Below are 20,783 nucleotides of genomic sequence, written 5' to 3' on the forward strand. Positions count from 1 at the left end.
GGCAACATTATGTTTCCAAAGTAAATTCCCGAACGCCCATGTCTAAGGTATGGAACATGATACAGAAAATTAAAGGTAAGGGTTCTAAATCTAGCGTCCACCATCTTAAGAATTGGGATGAACTATTAACTAATAAATCAGATATTGCTGGGTGGCGCTCATAGCTCTTCCCCCGTGTGGTAGCGGGGTAGAATTTGTCCACAGCACCCCATTGCTGGTCATAAAAGGCGACCGAATTGGGCAACCTGTTTGCCGTGAGTTGCGCCCCTGTGTCGGTGGAGGGAGTCTGCTGGTTGAGGGCACTGGAGCCAGAAACCGGTGTTCCTTTTGCCCAACACATCACTTTGACCCTAACTTCACCTAGACGTGTGGTAGAATGGGCCCGATTCTATCAATCGGCTGGTCATGCCATGCCCTGAGCATGGAAAGCACGCATACTTACTAATATATGTCTTACCAAAAGTGTTCTCGTACTGAACATTGATACAACTAGTTATATCATCAATTGTTGCCTGGAGTCCTATGCCAGAAGGCGGTAGCTCATGGGCCAATCTGGCTTTATTAACCTCCTGGTTCTGTTTGTCTTCAGTTTGTAGTTAAGGGCCGAACCAGCCTGACTTTATATCTGTTTGACAGAAACAGCTACATGCGTTGATATTGTTTGAGTATCACACCTCTGTAGCCCTGGTGTTGAAGGATGGGTTCCTCTGTGCACCGTCCTTGTTGACACTCGATGGTGGGTGGGAAGCAGAGGTGCTGAATAATATACTTCTACCATGGCTCATCCCAATTCGTCTGGTTCTGTCAAAACAAACAAACGTCGTCATGTCGATTCTTATTCGTCTGATGAAGAAGTATCACATGAGATTGCAGATTCTTGGCCAAGATTTATTGTCATCGCATCTGTCGATGGCAGTCCACTTAAACTAAATCCTTTTGCCATCTCTAAGGGCATCCAAAGTGCCTGTGGAGAGGTAACGAATGTCACTCGTCTTCGTTCTGGTTTCATCCTTGTGGAATGTGCACGGAGACAACAATCTGTCAATCTGCTGGGTTTACAGCAGTTTGTTAAGACCCAGGTTGTTGTTTCGGTGCACAGGACCCTGAATTCCAGCAGAGGCATTGTCCATGACCGCGCTCGATGTCTTTCTGATATGACAGAAGATGAGATTGTTTCCGAATTAAAGCATCAAGGAGTCACTGCTGCTACCCGAAAATCTGAAGATGGCAATATCATTAACACCCAAACATATCTTTTCACTTTCTGCCTTGGAAAATTCCAACATCTATCAAAGCTAGTTACTTTAATATCGGAGTGGAGGTTTACGTTCCAAATCCACTCCGGTGTTACAAGTGTCAAAACTTTGGACATGGTGCCAAAACTTGCACTCGCAAGGCAAGGTGCTTCCGTTGCAGTGGGACTCATGAGAGTTCTGAGTGCACAAATCAGGACAAATGTGCCAACTGTGACGGTGAGCATGTGGCTTCATCAAAATCCTGCCCAATATTTATCCGTGAATCTCAGATATTAAAGATAAAACATACACAAAATGTTTCTTATTTAGAGGCAAAAAAATTGGTTCAAATTCCGTCACAAACCCCTTCCAATAAAACCTATTCTGCTGCAGTCTCTTCTCCGACTCCAGCCATCAAAGCCAAGACCGTGTCTAATTGCTGCCAAACTGATATCTCTTGGGTCAACGATGACCAGTTTATTATCCATGAAGCTACTGAGATATCTAAAATGCATTCCTCATCTGCTTCCCAGACAGAAACTCAGAAAATGCCATCAACACAGAATCTGCAATCTAAATCACCAGAACCAGATAGTATTCAGATTACTTCAAAAGTTCAGGGCGAAGCCCATTTGACGAAAAGTGAGAATAAGCAATTGAGACGACGGACAAAGGCACTTCAACACTTAGAGTTGCCTTCTCCTGCTGTAACACCTGTAGAGGTTCATCATCCTTTTGAGCCTCTAGAGATGGAGGTCAGTCCATCACTCCCAGTCAGAGGTAATGGACCTTCCTCTCACTCAAGATCTCCGGTTGAGCCACCATGAGCAGCTCAAGTTCAATCATTCAGTGGAACTGCAGAGGACTTTGCAATAATTTTAATGACTTACAATTATTAATACAAGATTTTAAACCATCAGCATTTTGTATTCAAAAAAATTATTTAAAACAAACAGATCACATCAACATAAGACAGTATAATTCATATCATTCCTTTTCTCCTCCAGGACCTAAATCAACTGGAGGCTCTTCAATCTTAGTGAAGCAGTGTGTTATCCACAGCCCTGTTACTCTGAATACTCAATTTCAAGCTGTGTCTGTCCGTGTGACTATGCACATTGCTTTCACTTTGTGCTCTTTGTACCTTCCTCCATCATCAACTCTTCATCAAACTGATTTGCAGGCACTATATGACCAACTCCCAAAGCCCTGTCTTATCATGGGGGTAGTGTCCACACAAGCGGTAAGGGTAAGATCATTGAAGAGTTCATTTCAAACAATGATTTATGTATATACAATGATGGCTCTAACACTTATTTACATCCTGGTACAGGAACATACTCCTCTCTAGATTTATCAATAACAGACTCTGATCTGCTGTATGAATTCGAATGGTCAGTCCATGATGACCTTTGTGGAAGTGACCATTTTCCGACCATATTAAAACCTGTTTCCCCATCTGACATTCCGCCTTCAACAAGATGGAACTTCACTAAGGCTAACTGGCCCTTATTTGAAATACTTGCCTCAAATAAGTTAACACGTGATATGTTTATTGACATTGCTGATCCCATACAGCTATTCTCTGATGAACTTAATAACATAGCTGATGAATGTATTCCAAAGTCCTCTGTAAATCCACACATCCGAAAACCATGGTTCAATGATACCTGCAAACGTGCAAGAAAGGCACGGAAAAAGGCTGAACATTATTTCCGTCGCCATCCTCTTGTTCATAATTTAAATAAATTCAAGATTCAAAATGCTAAAGCACGGCGTACTTTTAAACAAAATAAACGCCAATCTTGGCAAAACTATGTTTCAAAAATAAATTCGCGTACGCCTATGTCTAAGGTCTGGAATATGATCCAAAAGATAAAAGGTAAGGGTTCTAGGTCTAGCATCAACCACCTTAAACATGGGAAAGAATTATTGACCGATACTTCAGACATTGCAAATCAACTTGGTGAAACTTTGGCACAACATTCTTCATCGTCTAACTATGTCCACAAATTCCAAAAATACAATAAGCAGCATGAAAAGAAATCTATTAATTTAATCAGATAACGGGGAAGATTACAATGAAATATTTTCAATTCATGAGCTTCATACTGCCCTTGGACAAGCTCATGATACTGCTACAGGAGCTGATAACATACATTATCAACTCTTAAAACACTTACCAGATACATGTTTGGAAATCCTTCTATCATTATTTGATGAAATCTGGACATCCGGAAACTTTCCTTCATCATGGTATGATGCTATAGTTGTTCCCATTCCAAAGCCTGGATGGGATCATACTGATCCCTCTAATTACAGACCCATTTCATTGACTAGTTGCGTTTGCAAAACCATGGAACGCATGGTTAACAATCGATTAGTATGGTACCTTGAATCTAATAATTTAATCACCAATATTCAGTGTGGATTTCGGAAAAATCGAAGTACTGTTGACCGTTTAGTCCGGTTAGAGTCATTTGATAAAAATGCAATTAACAGCCAACATGCAGTGTCTATCTTTTTCGATTTAGAAAAAGCATACGACAGTACATGGAAACATGGTATTTTAAAAGATTTACATGATTTTGGTTTTTAACAGACAGACAATTTCAAGTCCGCGTGGGTTCAACGCTGTCTGATCATTATAATCAGGATCAGGGTGTCCCACAAGGCAGCATTTTGTCTGTCACTTTGTTTAGTATTAAAACAAATAGCCTCTCCAAAGTTTTAAATGATTCCATTGATGGATCATTATTCGTGGATGATTTTAACATCTCATGTCGTGGTAAGAATATGAATACTGTCCAAAGGCAGCTGCAATTATGTCTAAATAAAATCCATAAATGGTCGTTAGAAAATGGTTTTAAATTTTCAAAATCAAAAACTAATTGTATCCACTTTTGTAGGAAATACAAACCTCATAGAGACCCAGAGTTAGTCTTAGATGATAATCCCATTAAAGTTTTAAAGGAGGCCAAGTTTTTAGTTTTTAGGAGATAAATCAGACATTGACAAGAAACTTGGTGAAACATTGGCAAAACATTCGTCATCGTCTAATTATGTCCCTCAGTTCATGAAACATCAAAAACAGGGAAAGAAAAAATGTTAATTTTAACTCTGATAACGGGGAAGACTATATATATTCTCAAAAAAAGAAACTTGACTCTGACTTTCAAAATGTAATAAAATGCTATTGTTTCAAAATAGGACACAGAAACCATAATTGAAACACTGTTTGAAGATCAATGTACACAATGTTCAAAACATTAATCGTGTCACCGGGACAGACACACGTACACGATACAGTTAATGTCACAGGGGTACAGAAAATGTCAGTATCGGTTGTGCCCACCACGTGCATCAATCACCGCTTCACACCGACGACCCATAGATGCAATCAAGTTGTCAATAACACGCTGTTGGATGTGCTGCCATTCATGCTGAAGTGCATCAAGGAGCGCCGGAAGTGTTTGGGGCGGTGGATTCCTTCTGCGAACGCGTCGATCCAACTCGTCCCACAGATGCTCAATCGGGGACAAATCTGGTGACCGGGCTGGCCAAGATAATGTCTGGATGTTGTTGTGCTGTAAGAAGTCCCGTCAAACACGTGCAATATGCGGTCGAGCGTTGTCCTGCTGGAACTGTCCGCCATGAACGTTGACGTGAGGAAGAACGTAAGGCTGTAGGATCAAGTCTCTGGAACGCACACCTGTCAATACCCCTGCCACATGCACGAGAGGTGTTCTACCACCGTGATGAATTCCGGCCCATACCATGATACTCCCGCCGCCAAATGGAACAACCTGCTGCACACAGTTGGGGGCGTAACGTTCACCCCGACGTCTGTAGACACGTGCGCGCCCATCAGCTGATGTGAGTAGGAAACGGGACTCGTCAGTAAACAGTACATTTCTCCACCTTGCACGTGCCCATCTAACCCTATGTTAGCACCAAAGCAGACGGTCCGCCAGATGACGTGGGGTCAATACATGACGTCGAACAGGTCTTCGTGCAAAAAGTCCAGCCTCCCTCGGTCTGTTGCGTACCGTTGATCTGATATTCTGCGTACCCCAGGGATCTGTGTGGTTGTAGGCGTGGCTGTGGTAGTGCGGTCTCAGAGGTGTCGCAGCCGGATGTATCGATCTTGTGCTTGGGTTGTCACCCTTGGTCTTCCTGACCTTGGTCTGTCGTCAACTCTGTTGGTGTTGATCTCTCAACGGCGTTGTTACGTTGAGCTGCATTCAGTCTTGGCATTCTGTCACCGCCTCTACTGCCGTTATGAGGACTGTATGAACAGCCGCTGATGTGGATTTTTATACCCATTCAGCAGGGGGGCCTGCAGGATCCTGTGCTGCACGTTTTTTACAGGCGGTTGCGTTTGGATGAAGCTGTAAAATTGATCCCCAAACGCCACGTTTATGTGCTTTGCATGTGTTTTCGCGAAATATAGACACATCATCTTACTGTTTGACTTATTTGGTTGTCATTTAATGTAATTATTTTAGAATTTAATTTATTGTGGAAGGATTAGATGGCAACCCACGCAAGGTTAACCTTTCATCATTTCCAAGGCAATAGAGGGAATTTGTGGTAACGTCAAAAACGTCACTCGTCTTTGTAGTGGTTCCTTATTGGTGGAATGTGCTAGGAGACAACAATCTATTAATCTGCTCAATGCACATCACTTTGCAAATACAGAGATTGTTTTCTCTGAGCACAAATCACTGAATTCGTGCAAGGGTATTGTCAGAGATCGTTCCAAGTGTCTGTCAGACATGTCCGAGGAGGACATTGTGGCTGAGCTAAAACCCCAAGGTGTTATTGCAGTTAAACGATTCACCAAAAAAGAACATGACAACATCATTAAAACACATACTTATCTTTTCACATTTGCTCTTTCTACACTTCCAAAATCTCTCAAAGATGGATATTTCAACCTGGGAGTGGATATTTTTGTACCAAGTCCAATCCGTTGCTTCAAATGTCAGCAATTTGGTCATGGTGCCAGATTCTGTAGAAACTCTCCAGTGTGTTCCCGTTGCAGTCAGAAACATGACAGCACTGACTGCACAAAGTGTGCAAACTGCAATGGTGAAAACATGTCATCTTCCAAATTATGCCCGAAATTTGAAAGAGAAAGTAAAATTAATACAATCAAATACAAAATTACATCTATTTTTCTGATGCGAAGAAATTGGTTGTGGAACTGTCACCTCCAAATCCTTCCTCGAAATCGTATTCTGCCACAGTATCCTCTTCTATCAGCAAAGTAGCTGCTGGCTGTCAGACAGCGATCTCCTGGATCTCAGACTAACAAACCCTTTTGTTTCCAATTTGTGAAGAATCTGCTTCTTCTGAAACACAGACCGAGATTCATTTGAACCCTCTGCCTGAGACACAAAAAGACCCTCTACCTGACACACAACCTGAGCTACGACAGACGGCCAATCTGTCAAAAAGTGAAAAAAAGTTAAGAAAAAAAGAATTAAGGGCACTGAAACATGTTGCGGTACCAGTGCCTTTGACAACCCCCGTAGAGGTTCATAATCCGTATGAACCTCTGCAGATAGATGTCACTTCGCAGCTCATCGGGCAGAGTGATAATTCCCCCAGATCACCGATTGAACCACCATCATTTCTCCAAATATATTACAGTAGAATTGTAGAGGACTTTGGCATAATTTTAATGACTTACAGCTTTTAGTTCAAGATTACAAACCATCAGATTTATGTTTGCAAGAAACCTATCTCAAAATCACAGATTCCTTTGACTTAAGACGGTACATTTCATACCATCATTTCTCACCTCCGGGTGAGAGGGCCTCTGGAGGAGCCTCAATAGTTGTGAGGCAGGATGTTATTCACAGCCCTGTCACACTTGATATCCCACTTCAGGCCATAGCAGTCAGACTAACCTTACATTTTGCCTTTACTTTATGTTCTCTTTACATTCCTCCTTCTTCCTCTCTTCAGCAGTCAGATCTTCAGGCACTCTATGATCAACTCCCTAAGCCCTGTATAATCACAGGCGACTTAAATGGACACAATCCTCTTTGGGGTGGTAATAACACAAATGCTAAGGGGAAAGTGCTTGAGGATTTCATCTCCAATAATGATTTATGTATATTTAATGATGATTCACATACTTATTTGCATCTTGGAACTGGCACATATTCTTCACTGGATTTATCCCTTACTGACTCAAACTTACTAAATGAATTTGAATGGTCGGTCCACGATGACCTGTGTGGCAGTGACCACTTTCCCACTCTTCTTTCAACTGTCAATCCATCAGATGTTCCACCTTCATCTAGATGGAATTTCACAAAGGCTAACTGGACTATATTTGAATCATTATGTAGAGATAAACTATTGAATTATGACACTGACCCTATTCAAGTGTTTTCAGATCAATTAATCGAGACTGCTGATGGTTGTATTCCGAAGTCTTCTACAACTACACATATCTGTAAACCATGGTTTACCACAACTTGTAAATATGCTAGAAAAGCTCGAAAGAAGGCAGAAAAATATTTCCGCCACCATCCCACAGTCCACAATTTAAATCAATTTAAAATATCAAATGCTAAAGCTCGTCGTACTTTTGAGCAAAACGAACGGCAGTCTTGGCAGAGTTATGTTTCAAAAATTAATTCACGAACCCCTATGTCGAAGGTTTGGAATATGGTATATAAAATTTAAGGAAAAGGCTCCAAAGCAACTGTCAAACATCTTAAGGAGGGTACTAACTTACTTACAAATAAATCTGATATAGCAAACAAATTAGGTGAAACTTTAGCTAAACATTCCTCCTCATTAAATTATACTCCAACATTTCAGAAAGTTAAAGAACGTCAGGAAAAAACTAATATAAATTTGAATTCTAATAACGGGGAGGATTACAATGAAATCTTTTCCCTCCATGAAATGCATACTGGTTTGGACCAGCCAAGTCTACAGGGCCTGATAATGTTCATTATCAACTTCTCAAACATTTGCCTGATTCGTGTTTAGAAACACTATTAAATATATTTGACAATATCTGGACAACGGGTAACTTCCCTTCATCTTGGCGGAATGCTGTCGTCATTCAAATACCTAAACCTGGCCGGGATCATACGGATCCTTCTAACTATAGGCCAATATCTCTCACGAGCTGTGTTTGTAAGACCATGGAAAGACTGGTCAATAACAGATTAATATGGTACTTAGAAACAAATAATCTTATTACAAATATTCAATGTGGTTTTAGAAAAAATAGAAGTACAGTCAAGTCTCGTTAATCCGACATCGTTGGTTGCACATGATTGTGTCGGATTAACGAGTATGTCGGATTAACGAAATTAAGTGATTTGTGATCGAAAATCGGACGTCTTCACGATAGATAATAACCGTGTGTACCTTGTAATACAATCATTAAAAACGAAATATTAATATTGTTATGTTGTTTATTCATTCATTCCTTAATTTATAATTAATGACTGTGCAAAAATAATAATAATTTTCCCAATTATACATAACAATAGAGTCATTACTCACTGAATTTATCACATGATCAACGACACACGTTTCCTCGTGTAAATGCAAGTGCTACTGTCTTAACAACTTGTTTCATCTACTTAAAATAGTCTGTCAGTGTTTTCTGTTTCTAACATTTTGAAGGCACATTTCTCACAAGTCCCCTGCTCGCTTGACGTCTAGGGCTTGTGGTTCTTCAGCATCAACATTGTCGAGGTGTAATTTCATTTGCTGTTTCTTATAATAAAGCTTGAAATTCTTTATGATCCCGGCATCTAGTGGCTGAATGTGCGATGTGGTGTTTGGACTATTAACCATTTGGTTCGATTGGAGACATTTGTAAAAAATGCTATCATCAATAAACAACACACTGTATCAATATTTTTCGATTTAGTAAAAGCCTATGATACAACCTGGAAACACGGCATTTTAAAAGACCTTCATGACATGGGAGTGAGAGGCCGTTTGCCTAATTTCATATCACAGTTTTTAACAGATAGAAGTTTCCAGGTACGTGTAGGATCCACCTTGTCTGATGTTTATGATCAAGATCAGGGTGTCCCACAGGGTAGCATTTTATCCGTAACTTTGTTTAGTATAAAAATAAATAGTTTATCTAAGGTTTTAAATGACTCTGTTGATGGGTCATTGTTTGTTGATGATTTTAATGTATCCTGTCGAGGAAAAAACATGCACACGATAGAGAGACAGTTGCAGCTTTGTCTAAATAAAATCAATGATTGGTCTGAACGTCATGGCTTTAAATTTTCTAAATCAAAAACAAATTGCATTCATTTCTGTCGGAAATATAAACCCCATAATGATCCAGTCTTACATCTAGCAGGCACTCCAATTCAAGTTGTAAAGGAAGCGAAATTCTTAGGTATAATTTTTGATCACCATCTTACTTTTCTCCGATACATTAAATATCTTAAAGCAAAATGCCTAAAGGCGCTAGATCTATTAAAAGTTATCTCCAATTCCAAGTGGGGAGGGGACCAGTCAACCCTTCTTCACTTATATCGTTCACTCATCTGTTCTAAACTGGATTATGTCTCCATCATCTATGGTGGAGCCTGCAAAAGCAATCTAAAACTATTAGATGCTATTCATCATCAAGGTCTAAGACTCTGTCTTGGATCTTTCCGTACTTCTCCAATTAACAGCTTGTATATTGAGGCCGATGAGCCATCACTTAAAAACCGCCGCATTAAACTATTTTTACAGTATATTACAAAGTTATATTCTAATGAGTCCAACCCTGCCTACAACTGTGTTTTTAATCCCCTTTATGAGGATCTGTACCATAAGAAATCATCTCTTATTCCCCCTCTGGGAATAAGAATTAAACCTTTCCTTTCTGCTGCTGTTATTGATCTCAAAACTATATCTCCTTTCCGACTCCTGTCTTCTCCTCCTTGGCAATTGGTGCAGCCATATGTGGACCTGTCACTGTCCAAACTTAAGAAAGCAGACACAAATCAACTTCAGTACCAACAAGAATATAATCAATTACGAGCTTCTTACAATACTTACAAATCAATCTTTACGGATGGATCCAAGGATGGTGGCGCTGGAACCAACACTATATCAACCAGATTGACAGGTAATTCTTCAATATTTACAGCAGAATCAAAAGCTATTTTAACAGCTCTTGAATATATTCAACGATCTAAACATATGCAATTCATTATTTTTTCAGACTCTCTGTCCTGTCTTCAGGCTATCAAAAATAATTCGTGTAAGCATCCCGTTTTACTTGACATCATTGAATTACAAAATGAGCTTGCTACTGGCCAATACGACATCGTCTTCTGTTGGTTGCCCAACCATGTTGGAATCGTTGGCAACTCCTTGGCTGATGCTGCTGCAAAAGCAGCACTCAACAAATCTGTGACACCACTTCTGATCCCGTACACCGATTATAAACCCGTGATTAGATCTTACATCCGAGATCTAATGCAGAAGAAGTGGGACACCCAGGAAGGTATAAATAAATTACACGAAATCAAACCAAATATCGGTTACACCTACTTGGGTTGTCAGTCCAGATTTGAAGAGGTCATTATGCGACGATGCCGTATTGGCCATTGCCGTTACACCCACGAATATTTGTTGAAAGGTGAAGATCCTCCGTTCTGCATCCCTTGTGATGAAAGAATCACCGTCAAGCATGTCTTGCTTGACTGTGTTGATTTTTCCATCACAAGGGATAAATATTTCCATGTCAAATCTATAGAGGATCTTTTTAACACTATCAGTACTCATTTAGTTATTGGTTTTTTAAAAGAAATAGAATTGTGTCATAAATTTTGTTAATATGTTTTGTGTATAATACCTTTTTAAAATTAGTAGAATGAATTTATATCTGAGATTGTTTGTGGCTGTATCCTTGAAGGGGGTTAAAGTACAGAAAAATTATTGTCCCCCTGAGAGGATATCGTAAGTCCATATCATTCAAAGAATACTTACTTCTACTACGATTTTAAACGTAGCATATTTGTACTTTTAATTGTGGCTAAAATTAGGTACAACCGCCAGCGACGGAAGGGATGATATAAATCCTGCTGGGGTCCATGCAGGTAGCAAAAGTACTGTAAGTCTCCATGTTCCCCCAGTGTGGTGATCTACCTTCGGTGGCTGGCGATTTATAGCCCGTTTTTATCATGTTATTGTACTGTATAGTGTACTGTATAGTTCTCTAGTTTTATATCTTTTTCAATGATATATCTAGTGTTTTTACTGTCCTTCGTTGGCAAGTTTATTATAGTTTATTATATCAAACCCTTGATAGTCACGATATTGCTGAAATATTGCCGATGTGACTTAAAATTTCAACTCACGAACTCACTAGAAACACTTTTAAATATATTTGACAAAATATGGACGTCGGGGAATTTAATGCCATTGTAGTCCCTATACCAAAGCCTGGTCGGGATCATACAGATCCCGCAAATTACCGTCCTATATCTTTAACCAGTTGTGTCTGTAAAACCATGGAGCGAATGGTAAATAATAGATTAGTCTGGTTCTTAGAAACCAATAATCTACTAACAAATATTCAGTGTGGTTTCCGCAAAAATCGATGTACTATTGATCATTTAGTACGATTGGAATCGTTTGTAAAAAATGATATTGTCAACAAACAACATGCAGTGCCAATATTTTTCGATCTTGAGAAAGCTTACGACACTACCTGGAAGCATGGCATTTTAAAAGATTTACACGAGTTTGGTCTCAGAGGCCGCTTACCACATTTTATATCACAGTTTTTAGCCGGTAGGCAATTTCAAGTCCGAGTGGGTTCAACCCTGTCTGACCATTATAATCAGGAGCAGGGTGTCCCTCAAGGAAGTATTTTGTCTGTTCCTTTATTTAGTATTTGAATCAATAGTCTTTCAAAGGTTTTAAGTGACACAGTGGATGGATCACTTTTCGTTGATGATTTTAAAATATCTAGTCGTGGTAAAAATATGCACACCATTGAGAGACAGCTACAATTATGCCTCAATAAAATTATGAAATGGTCACTTGAGAATTGGTTTAAGTTCTCTAAAATCAAAACAAACTGTATCCAGTTTTGCCGCAAGTATAAACCGCATAAGGACCCTGAGCTAAAGTTGTAAAGGAAGCCAAGTTCTTGGGTATTATTTTTTTATAATCATTTAACATTTTTACCTCACATAAAATATCTGAAGACAAAATGTCTGAAGGCATTTGACTTGTTTCTCATTCAAAATGGGGAGGGGATCAGACAACCCTCCTTCATTTATATTGATCTCTCATCCGCAATTTCTTGTCGTGGGCCGAACCAGCCTGGCATTTTATTTGATAGACAAATACAGCCATCCATGTTGTTTTACTGGAGTATACCACCTCTATATCTCTGATGTTTGCATGTTGGAGATCCGGTGCAGGAAAACATCGCTCTTTGTAACACACCATGGTGGGTGGGGAGCAGGGGTGCTGAATAAATTAATTTCATCATGGCTCACTATATATCTGGTTCCAACCGCAATGACTTAAAAGAGACGCCTGGAAGCTGAGATTTTCTCATCTGACGATGATGTTTCTATTTCACAAAATTCAAATTCTTGGGCTTGGTTCATTGTAGTGGAATCACGATATCAACTACCTTTGTTGTAGTCACGATATGGCTGAAATACTGCCGATGTGACTGTACATCTTAACTCACTCAATCTAAAGACATTGAAAGTATTGTGGTTAGGTTAAGAATGTTTCACGGCTCCGGGGCAGCTCTATTTTAGTGGAGTGTGCACGGAGATAACAGGCTATCAATCTTTTAAAATGTACTAGCTTTGCAAACACTGAAGTTGTTGTCTCCGAACACAGAACGTTAAATTCGAGTGGTAGGATCATCCTTGAAAGAGCTCGTTGCCTGGCAGAAATGTCAGAAGAAGACATTCTAGAAGAACTAAAAGGACAAAGTGTCACATCATTGAAACGTTTTACGAGAGTAGAGATGGAGAGAATATTGTTGAAACCAATACCTATTTGTTCACATTTTCTCTTTGGACAATACCCCAATCTATTAAGGCAGGCTATTTTAACATCGGAGTGGAGGTGTATATCCCCAATCCACTCCGATGTTACAAATGTCAGAAGTTTGGCCAAGGCTCAAAATCATGCGATCGTCCGACTGTTTGCCACCGTTGTGGTGGAAATCATGATGGTTCAGGCTGTACAGCAGACCTGAAATGTACTAATTGTATGGGTCAACATGTAGCGTCATCTAAATCCTGTCCTTTTTGGACACGTGAAAGAGGCATTTTGACAATCAAATGTCAAAACAACATTGGTTACTTTGACACGCCGGACACCTTCATCCAAACAATCCTATGCTGCTGCTGCTGCTGCTGCTGCTACTGTCTCTCGCCCTTCAACCAGAAGATCTATAAGAATGTCAGACCGACTTGACATGGACACATTCTGACTACCCGCTGCCTGTGACTACATGTGACAGTCAAACAAATCATTCCGTCAGTCCAGGTGAAATGTCTTCAGAATCTATAATTGTGACTCAGGTTGTGGCCCCATCTACACCCACTCCTGAAATACCAGCTACTGTTATGTCAGCTACCAACAAATCCATCAACTGAAATTGCAAAAATTCAAAAGAAAAAACAAAAGAGAAAAATCTCAACTTAGATCCCTACTCTCACTGACACATCTATAGATGCTCATAATTTCTTTGAACCTCTTGAGATGGATGTCACCCCATTTTCACACCAAAATAGTGGTGACTCCTCTTCACGTTTACGTGAACGATCACCTGTAGAACCACGATGAATCATTCGAATCTTAATTCAATGGAATTGCCGAGGACTTAGGCACAAGTTTAACGAGCTGCAATTATTAACAACGGATATTTGTCCATCAGCAATTTCTTTACAAGAGACGTAGCTTAAAAATACAGAACAATTTGATTTTAGGCAGTATAGTTCGTATTATTCCTTCTCTCCTCCGGGAGATAAAGCTACTGGAGGAGCTTCTATTTTCGTGCGGCGGGGCGTTGTTCACAGTCCTGTTCCGCTTGACACGAATCTGCAAGCAGTTGCAGTTAGACTTACACTGCATATTGCCTTTACACTTTGCTCCTTATATCTCCCTACTTCCTCGAGTCTTAAGCGGAATGACCTTCAAAAACTATACGACAAACTCCCAAAGCCCTGTATCATCATGGGTGATCTAAATGGGCATAATCCTTTATGGGGAAGTTCTATCATTAATCAAAAGGGAAAAGTGATCGAGGATTTTGTTTCCGATAATGATCTATGCATCTTTAATGATGACTCCGACACTTACTTACACCCTGCTACTGGTACATATTCATCATTAGATCTGTCTCTGACGGATTCAGTTTTGTTAAACGAATTCTCGTGGTCAGTCCACGATTACCTATGTGGGAGTGACCACTTCCCCACCGTCCTTAATCCCATTAATCCCACTGATGATCCACCTTCACCTCGATGGCATTTTGTGATGTGAAGGCTGATTGACTTTTATTTCAATCTTTATGCAATCTACGTCTTTTCAGAATGTTATCTTCCAACTCGACAATGACAGACCCCATACAGCAATTTTGACAAGGAATTTCCTTCAGAATGCGGGAGTCCCGACCTCAATCCCATCGAACACGTCTGGAATGCTCTTGGCAGAAGTCTGCGCACTCTCCAGAACCAACCCCAGAATTTACATGATCTTGGCACCATTTTGCAGCAACAATGGCGTCGTCTTCCCCATCATTTGTTCACAAGCATCACAAGGTCCATGAGGAGGTGTTGTGTGGCAGTTGTCAACGCACATGGTGGCCATACACGCTACTGAACTTGTGTGCCATCAGATTCTCGTGCTTGGGACTTAAAGGGGCACTGATCTAACGCATTTCCCCGGACTGGTTGTTGCCTTTGTTATTGTTTTTTTCCCCGTGAGTACCCGGATGATACGTAACGCAACTGAGCGTGACCAGAGACTGGGCTACCGTCTGCAAGGACAGCTAAATAAACTTGGAGGCTGGAGGCAATATTTGTTTTACGCATTTTTGCATAAACACTTAGCGCATGTTAGTTAATTTCTTCAGCCTAAACAAACAGAGAAAAAGAACGGCGGAGCTCATCGGATGTCGTCATTTGGAAATACCCCAGATGGTTATAGGTTAATACTAAAAAAGTATCCCTGCAGTGAAAGCATTTTCGGATTTCGGATTGCGTCAATAATACGATTACTACTCCCTTGTTGTCATCCACGTTTTCTCGTATAACCCTACGATTGTGTATTTGTCGTCAATCACTTGATGCTCAGTTAATGAATTTATTACAGGTACAATTAGTGGTAGCACCACTTAGATTACCTGACAAAGGTTCCCATTTGGCATTTATTGTGTCTGGGGTAATTATTCAATCTAAATCCAGGTTTGAAGTGAGGTGAAATGTGTGTTATGTAATATGCACGTGGCAGACCAGCAAGAGGCGAATGATCAGTTGATTTACTTTTTTTTGTAAATCAACGGATCGTTCCTAGTCATCAAAGGATTAACAGAAAATACGTTGATTGATTAATTACTGTTATCTTGCACAGTTGATATGTCAAAAGTGAGTGTTTACATGTCTAGGTTTACTAAAACAAAGGGAATACACTCATACCATGGCGTGAAGTGCCGATGTAAATAAAAACAACATACTTTGTTCAAAGGGTTAACTGATAATACGTTGTTTGATTGATCATTGTTATCTATCACTCAATGGATGTTTTAGGAACAGTGGACGTTATGAAAATAGTTGTCACGTGGGCTTTCCCAGCCGACCATTGAGACTTGACACCTATGTAAAACACCTGAAACAATCCAAGTGATCAGTTGAGAAGCGAACACGGGTTATAATATCCCGAAACGATATATATCTTTTAAAATATTTGATTGTCACAGAGACACGTGACATCGAATACGTTTCTTTGTACAGCTGCAGACGAGTGGGATATTGTTCCTTTGTGTGGATATTCATGGATACATTCACGAACAAGGAAGCTGCCTAAAATTTATACACATAACTTTGGTAGGTTGTAATTATAGTATTTGCATTTTGTTTTCCTTCTTTTGAACCGATTCGTTCTTGTTTCTCTACGTCTTGGTTGAGAAATTCTTCAATGCGCGATAGACGTTGTTTTCACAGGTCTTTTCCTTTGTAAACGTGTATATATTACCGTCAGTTTGTAAAATGTGATTCTCTCAGGCAATTTATAAAATGTGCAAATATTTCAGTCATTTTGACTAAAAAAATCTGCCCAGATTGATTAAGAGATCAAAAGGGCCTACAAACATCACAACAGATTATTATGTAGGATTAGAAGCCAAACAACATAGACATGTACTTTTCAACGTAACATTTTCAGTCTCTTGGTGATGATATTAAACATCAAAATGTTTGGAGTTCGTTATTATAATAATACAGATGGAAATGGGTTTTTTCAGTCACTTTGAAAAATAATTGAATATTTAGACGTTTAATAAATTTGAAAATGTTACACATTTTGACAGTAAAAAAATATACATACTATAAAAAAAACAATGCTCGGGTGAAATATTTACTTTGTGTTGCAAGTCAAAATAGTGTAAACGAAAATCGCAAAATTGCCAAGCAAGTGACTTATCAAAACTTCGTCACCACCGATGCTACCCACAAAGATACCTACATTTCCTTATTATCTCGAAAACAGTATTTTATTTTGTTGATCAATGTGACCATACGTCCTTATTACTACCCATAAAAGTGACTAATGCGCTTACGAATGGCGCAGCAGAGGTCGCGAACTAGTCTAGATTTATGCTATACATCCGGGTACTCACTGGGAAAAAACAATAACAAAGGCAACAACCAGTCCCGGGGAATTGCGTTAGATCAGTGCCCCTTTAAACTGTTGTTGTAATTACCGAATACCGTAGGTACTTGGAACAAATTATGGTTACCACCGTTAATTAAAATCCTTCTTTCGACATTAATGATTAAAAATAACCTTCTCTGATACATTTGTCCGTTGTATATCATATATGGATCACTTTGAAAAATGTGAAGTGTTAAATTTGACTCAGTATAGATACTATACATCATCAAGGCCTGAGGCTTCGCCCTGGAGCCTTTAGAACGTCTCCCATTCACAGTCTATATATAGAAGCAGATGAGCCTTCTCTTAAACAACGCCGTCTAAAATTATCATTACAAGACATCAGAAAATGATATTCTAATCAGTCAAATTCAGCTTTTGAATGCATCTTCAATCCTCTCTAAGAAGATCTTTACAATATGAAATCAACACTCACTCCATCACTCGGAATCAGAATAAAATCTGCAATATCAGCTTCTTATATTAAACTCCAAGATATAGCTCCTACTCAACTTTTCTCATCTCCTCCTCGGCAAATGGTTAAGCCAGAGGTAGACCTGACATTAACAAAACTAAAGAAATCTGATACTAACCAATTAATTTACCAACAAGAATACCATCAACTAAGAAACACTTACGACACTTATAAATCTATATTTACAGATGGATACAAGGATGGTGGCACAGTTGCTAGTGCCACTGTCATTGGATCCAGAACAATATCTTCACGACTACCCGATAACAGTTCCATATTTACAGCAGAAGCACATGCCATTTTTACAGCACTAAAATCAGTCATCAATCTAAACATAAACAATTCATTATTTTTTCTGATTCACTTTCGTGCCTTCAGGCGATTATCAATATGTTTTCGAAACATCCACTTTTAATCCAAATTGTGATCTCCCTTCAGTTGCTGACGATTTCTAGCCCATTTTTATATTGTGATGTTCATTAATGCTTACTGTTTTTATTATTCACAACTAGTTTTAAATCAAGTCTGTGATATTCTAGTTATTCTACTGTCCTTCGTCGACAGGTTTTTATTTCGTATAATTATGTGTATTATTAATGTACTTCTCGTCACGATATGGCTGAAATACTGCCGATGTGACGTTAAATCTTAACTCACTCACTCACATTTAATCCAAATTCTTGAATTATTTAATGATCCTGCTACTGGCCAATATGACATCGTCTATTGTTGGTTACCAAGCCATGTTGGTATCACTGGTAACGCAATGGCCGATGCTGCTGCTAAAGCAGCACTGACCAAATCTGTGACACCACTTCTCATACCCTACACTGATTATTAACCTGCGATTAGATCTTACATTCTCGATCTGATGCTAAAGAAGTGGGACACCCAAGTAGGTATCAATAAATTACATCAATTTAACCAAACATCGGTTACACCATTTTGGCTGTCAGTCCATATTTGAAGAGGTCATTATGCGACGATGCCGTATTGGCCATTCAAGATATACACATGAATATTTGTTAAAATGTGAGGATCTTCCGTTTTGTATCCCTGCTTGTCCTGCTTGACTGTATTGATTTTTCCATAAGAAGGCATAAATATCTCAATGTTAAAACAATTAAGGACCTTTTCAATGATGTTAATTCTCGTTTAATATTATGTTTTTTAAAAGAAATAGAACTTGTTCATAAACTTTGATGAACTTATGTATTGTTTTAAAAATTGGTAGTACAATTTAATAACTTAGATTATTAGTGGCTGTACCCTCGAGGGGGGTTGAAGTAGCGTAAAATTATTGTCCCCCTAGAAGGGTATGTAAGTCATTCAAGTTTTTCTGCATACCAGGCTTTTAAACGTAGTATATTCGTTATTTTAATCTAAGGCTTAACTGGTACACTGTCGCCAGTGACTGAAAGGATTATATAAATCCTGCCGGGGTCCATGCAGGAAGCAAAGGTACTGTAAGTCCCCATGGTCCCCAGTATGGTGATCTCCCTTCAGTGGCTGACGATATCTAGCCAGTTTTTAAATTGTGTTGTTCATTAATGCTTACTGCTTTATTAATATTCTCAACTAGTTTTAAATCAAGTCTGTAATATTCTAGTTATTCTACTGTCCGTCGTTGACAGCTTTTTATTTAGTCTAAATATATGTATCATAAATGTATCATAAATGTATAACTTCTCGTCACGATATGGCTGAAATACTGCCCATGAGACGTTAAATACTAACTCACTCACTCACTATAATGGCAGGGGTAGTTTACAAAATGGTGTTAACTTTCACTTATCAACCATTACATGTACCTGCAATTCACAGAGTAGCATCGTAGTATACATTGAACAGTATACATTGAACATGTATGGAGAGTATTACCATAGCCCGCCACAGGATGATGACCTGATAGTCACACACAAATTGTAATTAGAGTCACAATACAGTTATATGGTTGTTTTTTCAAGAAATCCGCTGATATCCGCAGATTGTTAACGAATTATTCGCAACTTACCCGCGGATAATCCGCGGATCATTCGCAATTTTACTACAGAGCACGATAAAAAGCCTTTGAGGGGAAATGGTTGTCACCGTCAGTTTGAAATTTACTGAACTGTATCGTTGGTAACATCATTGTAATGATTTCAATTGAAAATGGTTGTTCCTTGGTGAATTTCCTTAATAATACTTACTGTGTACGGAATCCTGATTATGCTAAAGCCATGAGATGTATGAATAGTGAAAACGACATGATGTTTCATTTCGTCAACTTCGATGCTGTATGATTTTCTGTTGTAAGCATCACAATTGCCAATCATTGCCCGCCGCATCTTTTCTTTGCTCCAGTGAACCCAAGGATAGAATCGAAATCGTATGGTCAAACTCTCCTGAATTGCGTTATTGAAACGCCATGTTTCAAGGGACCCGTCCGCAAAGAATCTTGCTTCGTTTTCTATTATTTGAACATTATTTTTCTTTAAAACAAATGTGTTGCTCCCAGATTCATCTTTGATTCCATGTGAGAATGTTAGCACTAGATCCGGACGGCATTCTGAAATATCAAAACAGGTTAATTCTTAAGGTTCATGTGTGATGAGAAAATGGGATTTAATCAGTTTATATATTGTTAAGAAAGTGCTAACCTCCTGAGTCGCCAGAATTAAAAAGGGCAAAATATGCAAAAATGGCTGTATTGAAATATATCTCCAATCAGCTGGGATTAATACATGCTTGAAATAATAAGTTGTAATGTAAACCATACACAATTCTTAAAAGGGTATTTTGATGTTGGTAGTTTGCAAAACAAATCTAGAACAGAACGCTAAAGGTACGATTCTTCATACACTCTACTCCATCTCAACAAGAAGTAAATAGGAGTACAACGAAGTCTTCCTCACGTTTGCTTGACATTGCTCCTGTGGAAGCACCTTTATGAATACATAAAACATAAAACAATGGAATTGAAGAGAATTTTAATGAAATACAACTTTTAATCCAAAACCGTCAGCTTTTTGTCTTCAGGAAGCATACCTAAACAACACAGATCCATGTGGTATACGCCAGTACAGTTCTTTCCACAGTTCTTCTTTCCTGAAGCAGCAGGGGATAATCTATAGCCCTGTTCCACTCAACACTACTCTACAAACTGTTGCTAT

At 39.0% G+C, this 20,783-nt stretch overlaps 1 protein-coding gene across 1 annotated transcript in view; it reads right to left on the minus strand.

The window, feature by feature from the left end:
- LOC139455020 (serine-rich adhesin for platelets-like) overlaps window positions 1–20,783 on the minus strand; it is a 342,468-nt gene that overhangs the window by 71,906 nt on the left and 249,779 nt on the right. Inside the window, exon 6 of the mRNA XM_071236605.1 lies at window positions 19,821–20,179. Coding sequence (XP_071092706.1) covers window positions 19,821–20,179 — 359 coding nt within the window. The remainder of the gene's footprint in view (window positions 1–19,820; window positions 20,180–20,783) is intronic.

The sequence above is a fragment of the Haliotis cracherodii genome, unplaced genomic scaffold (assembly GCF_022045235.1).
Source record: "Haliotis cracherodii isolate W230 unplaced genomic scaffold, xgHalCrac1.p SCAF_11, whole genome shotgun sequence".
NCBI classification, from domain to species: Eukaryota; Metazoa; Mollusca; class Gastropoda; order Lepetellida; family Haliotidae; genus Haliotis; species Haliotis cracherodii.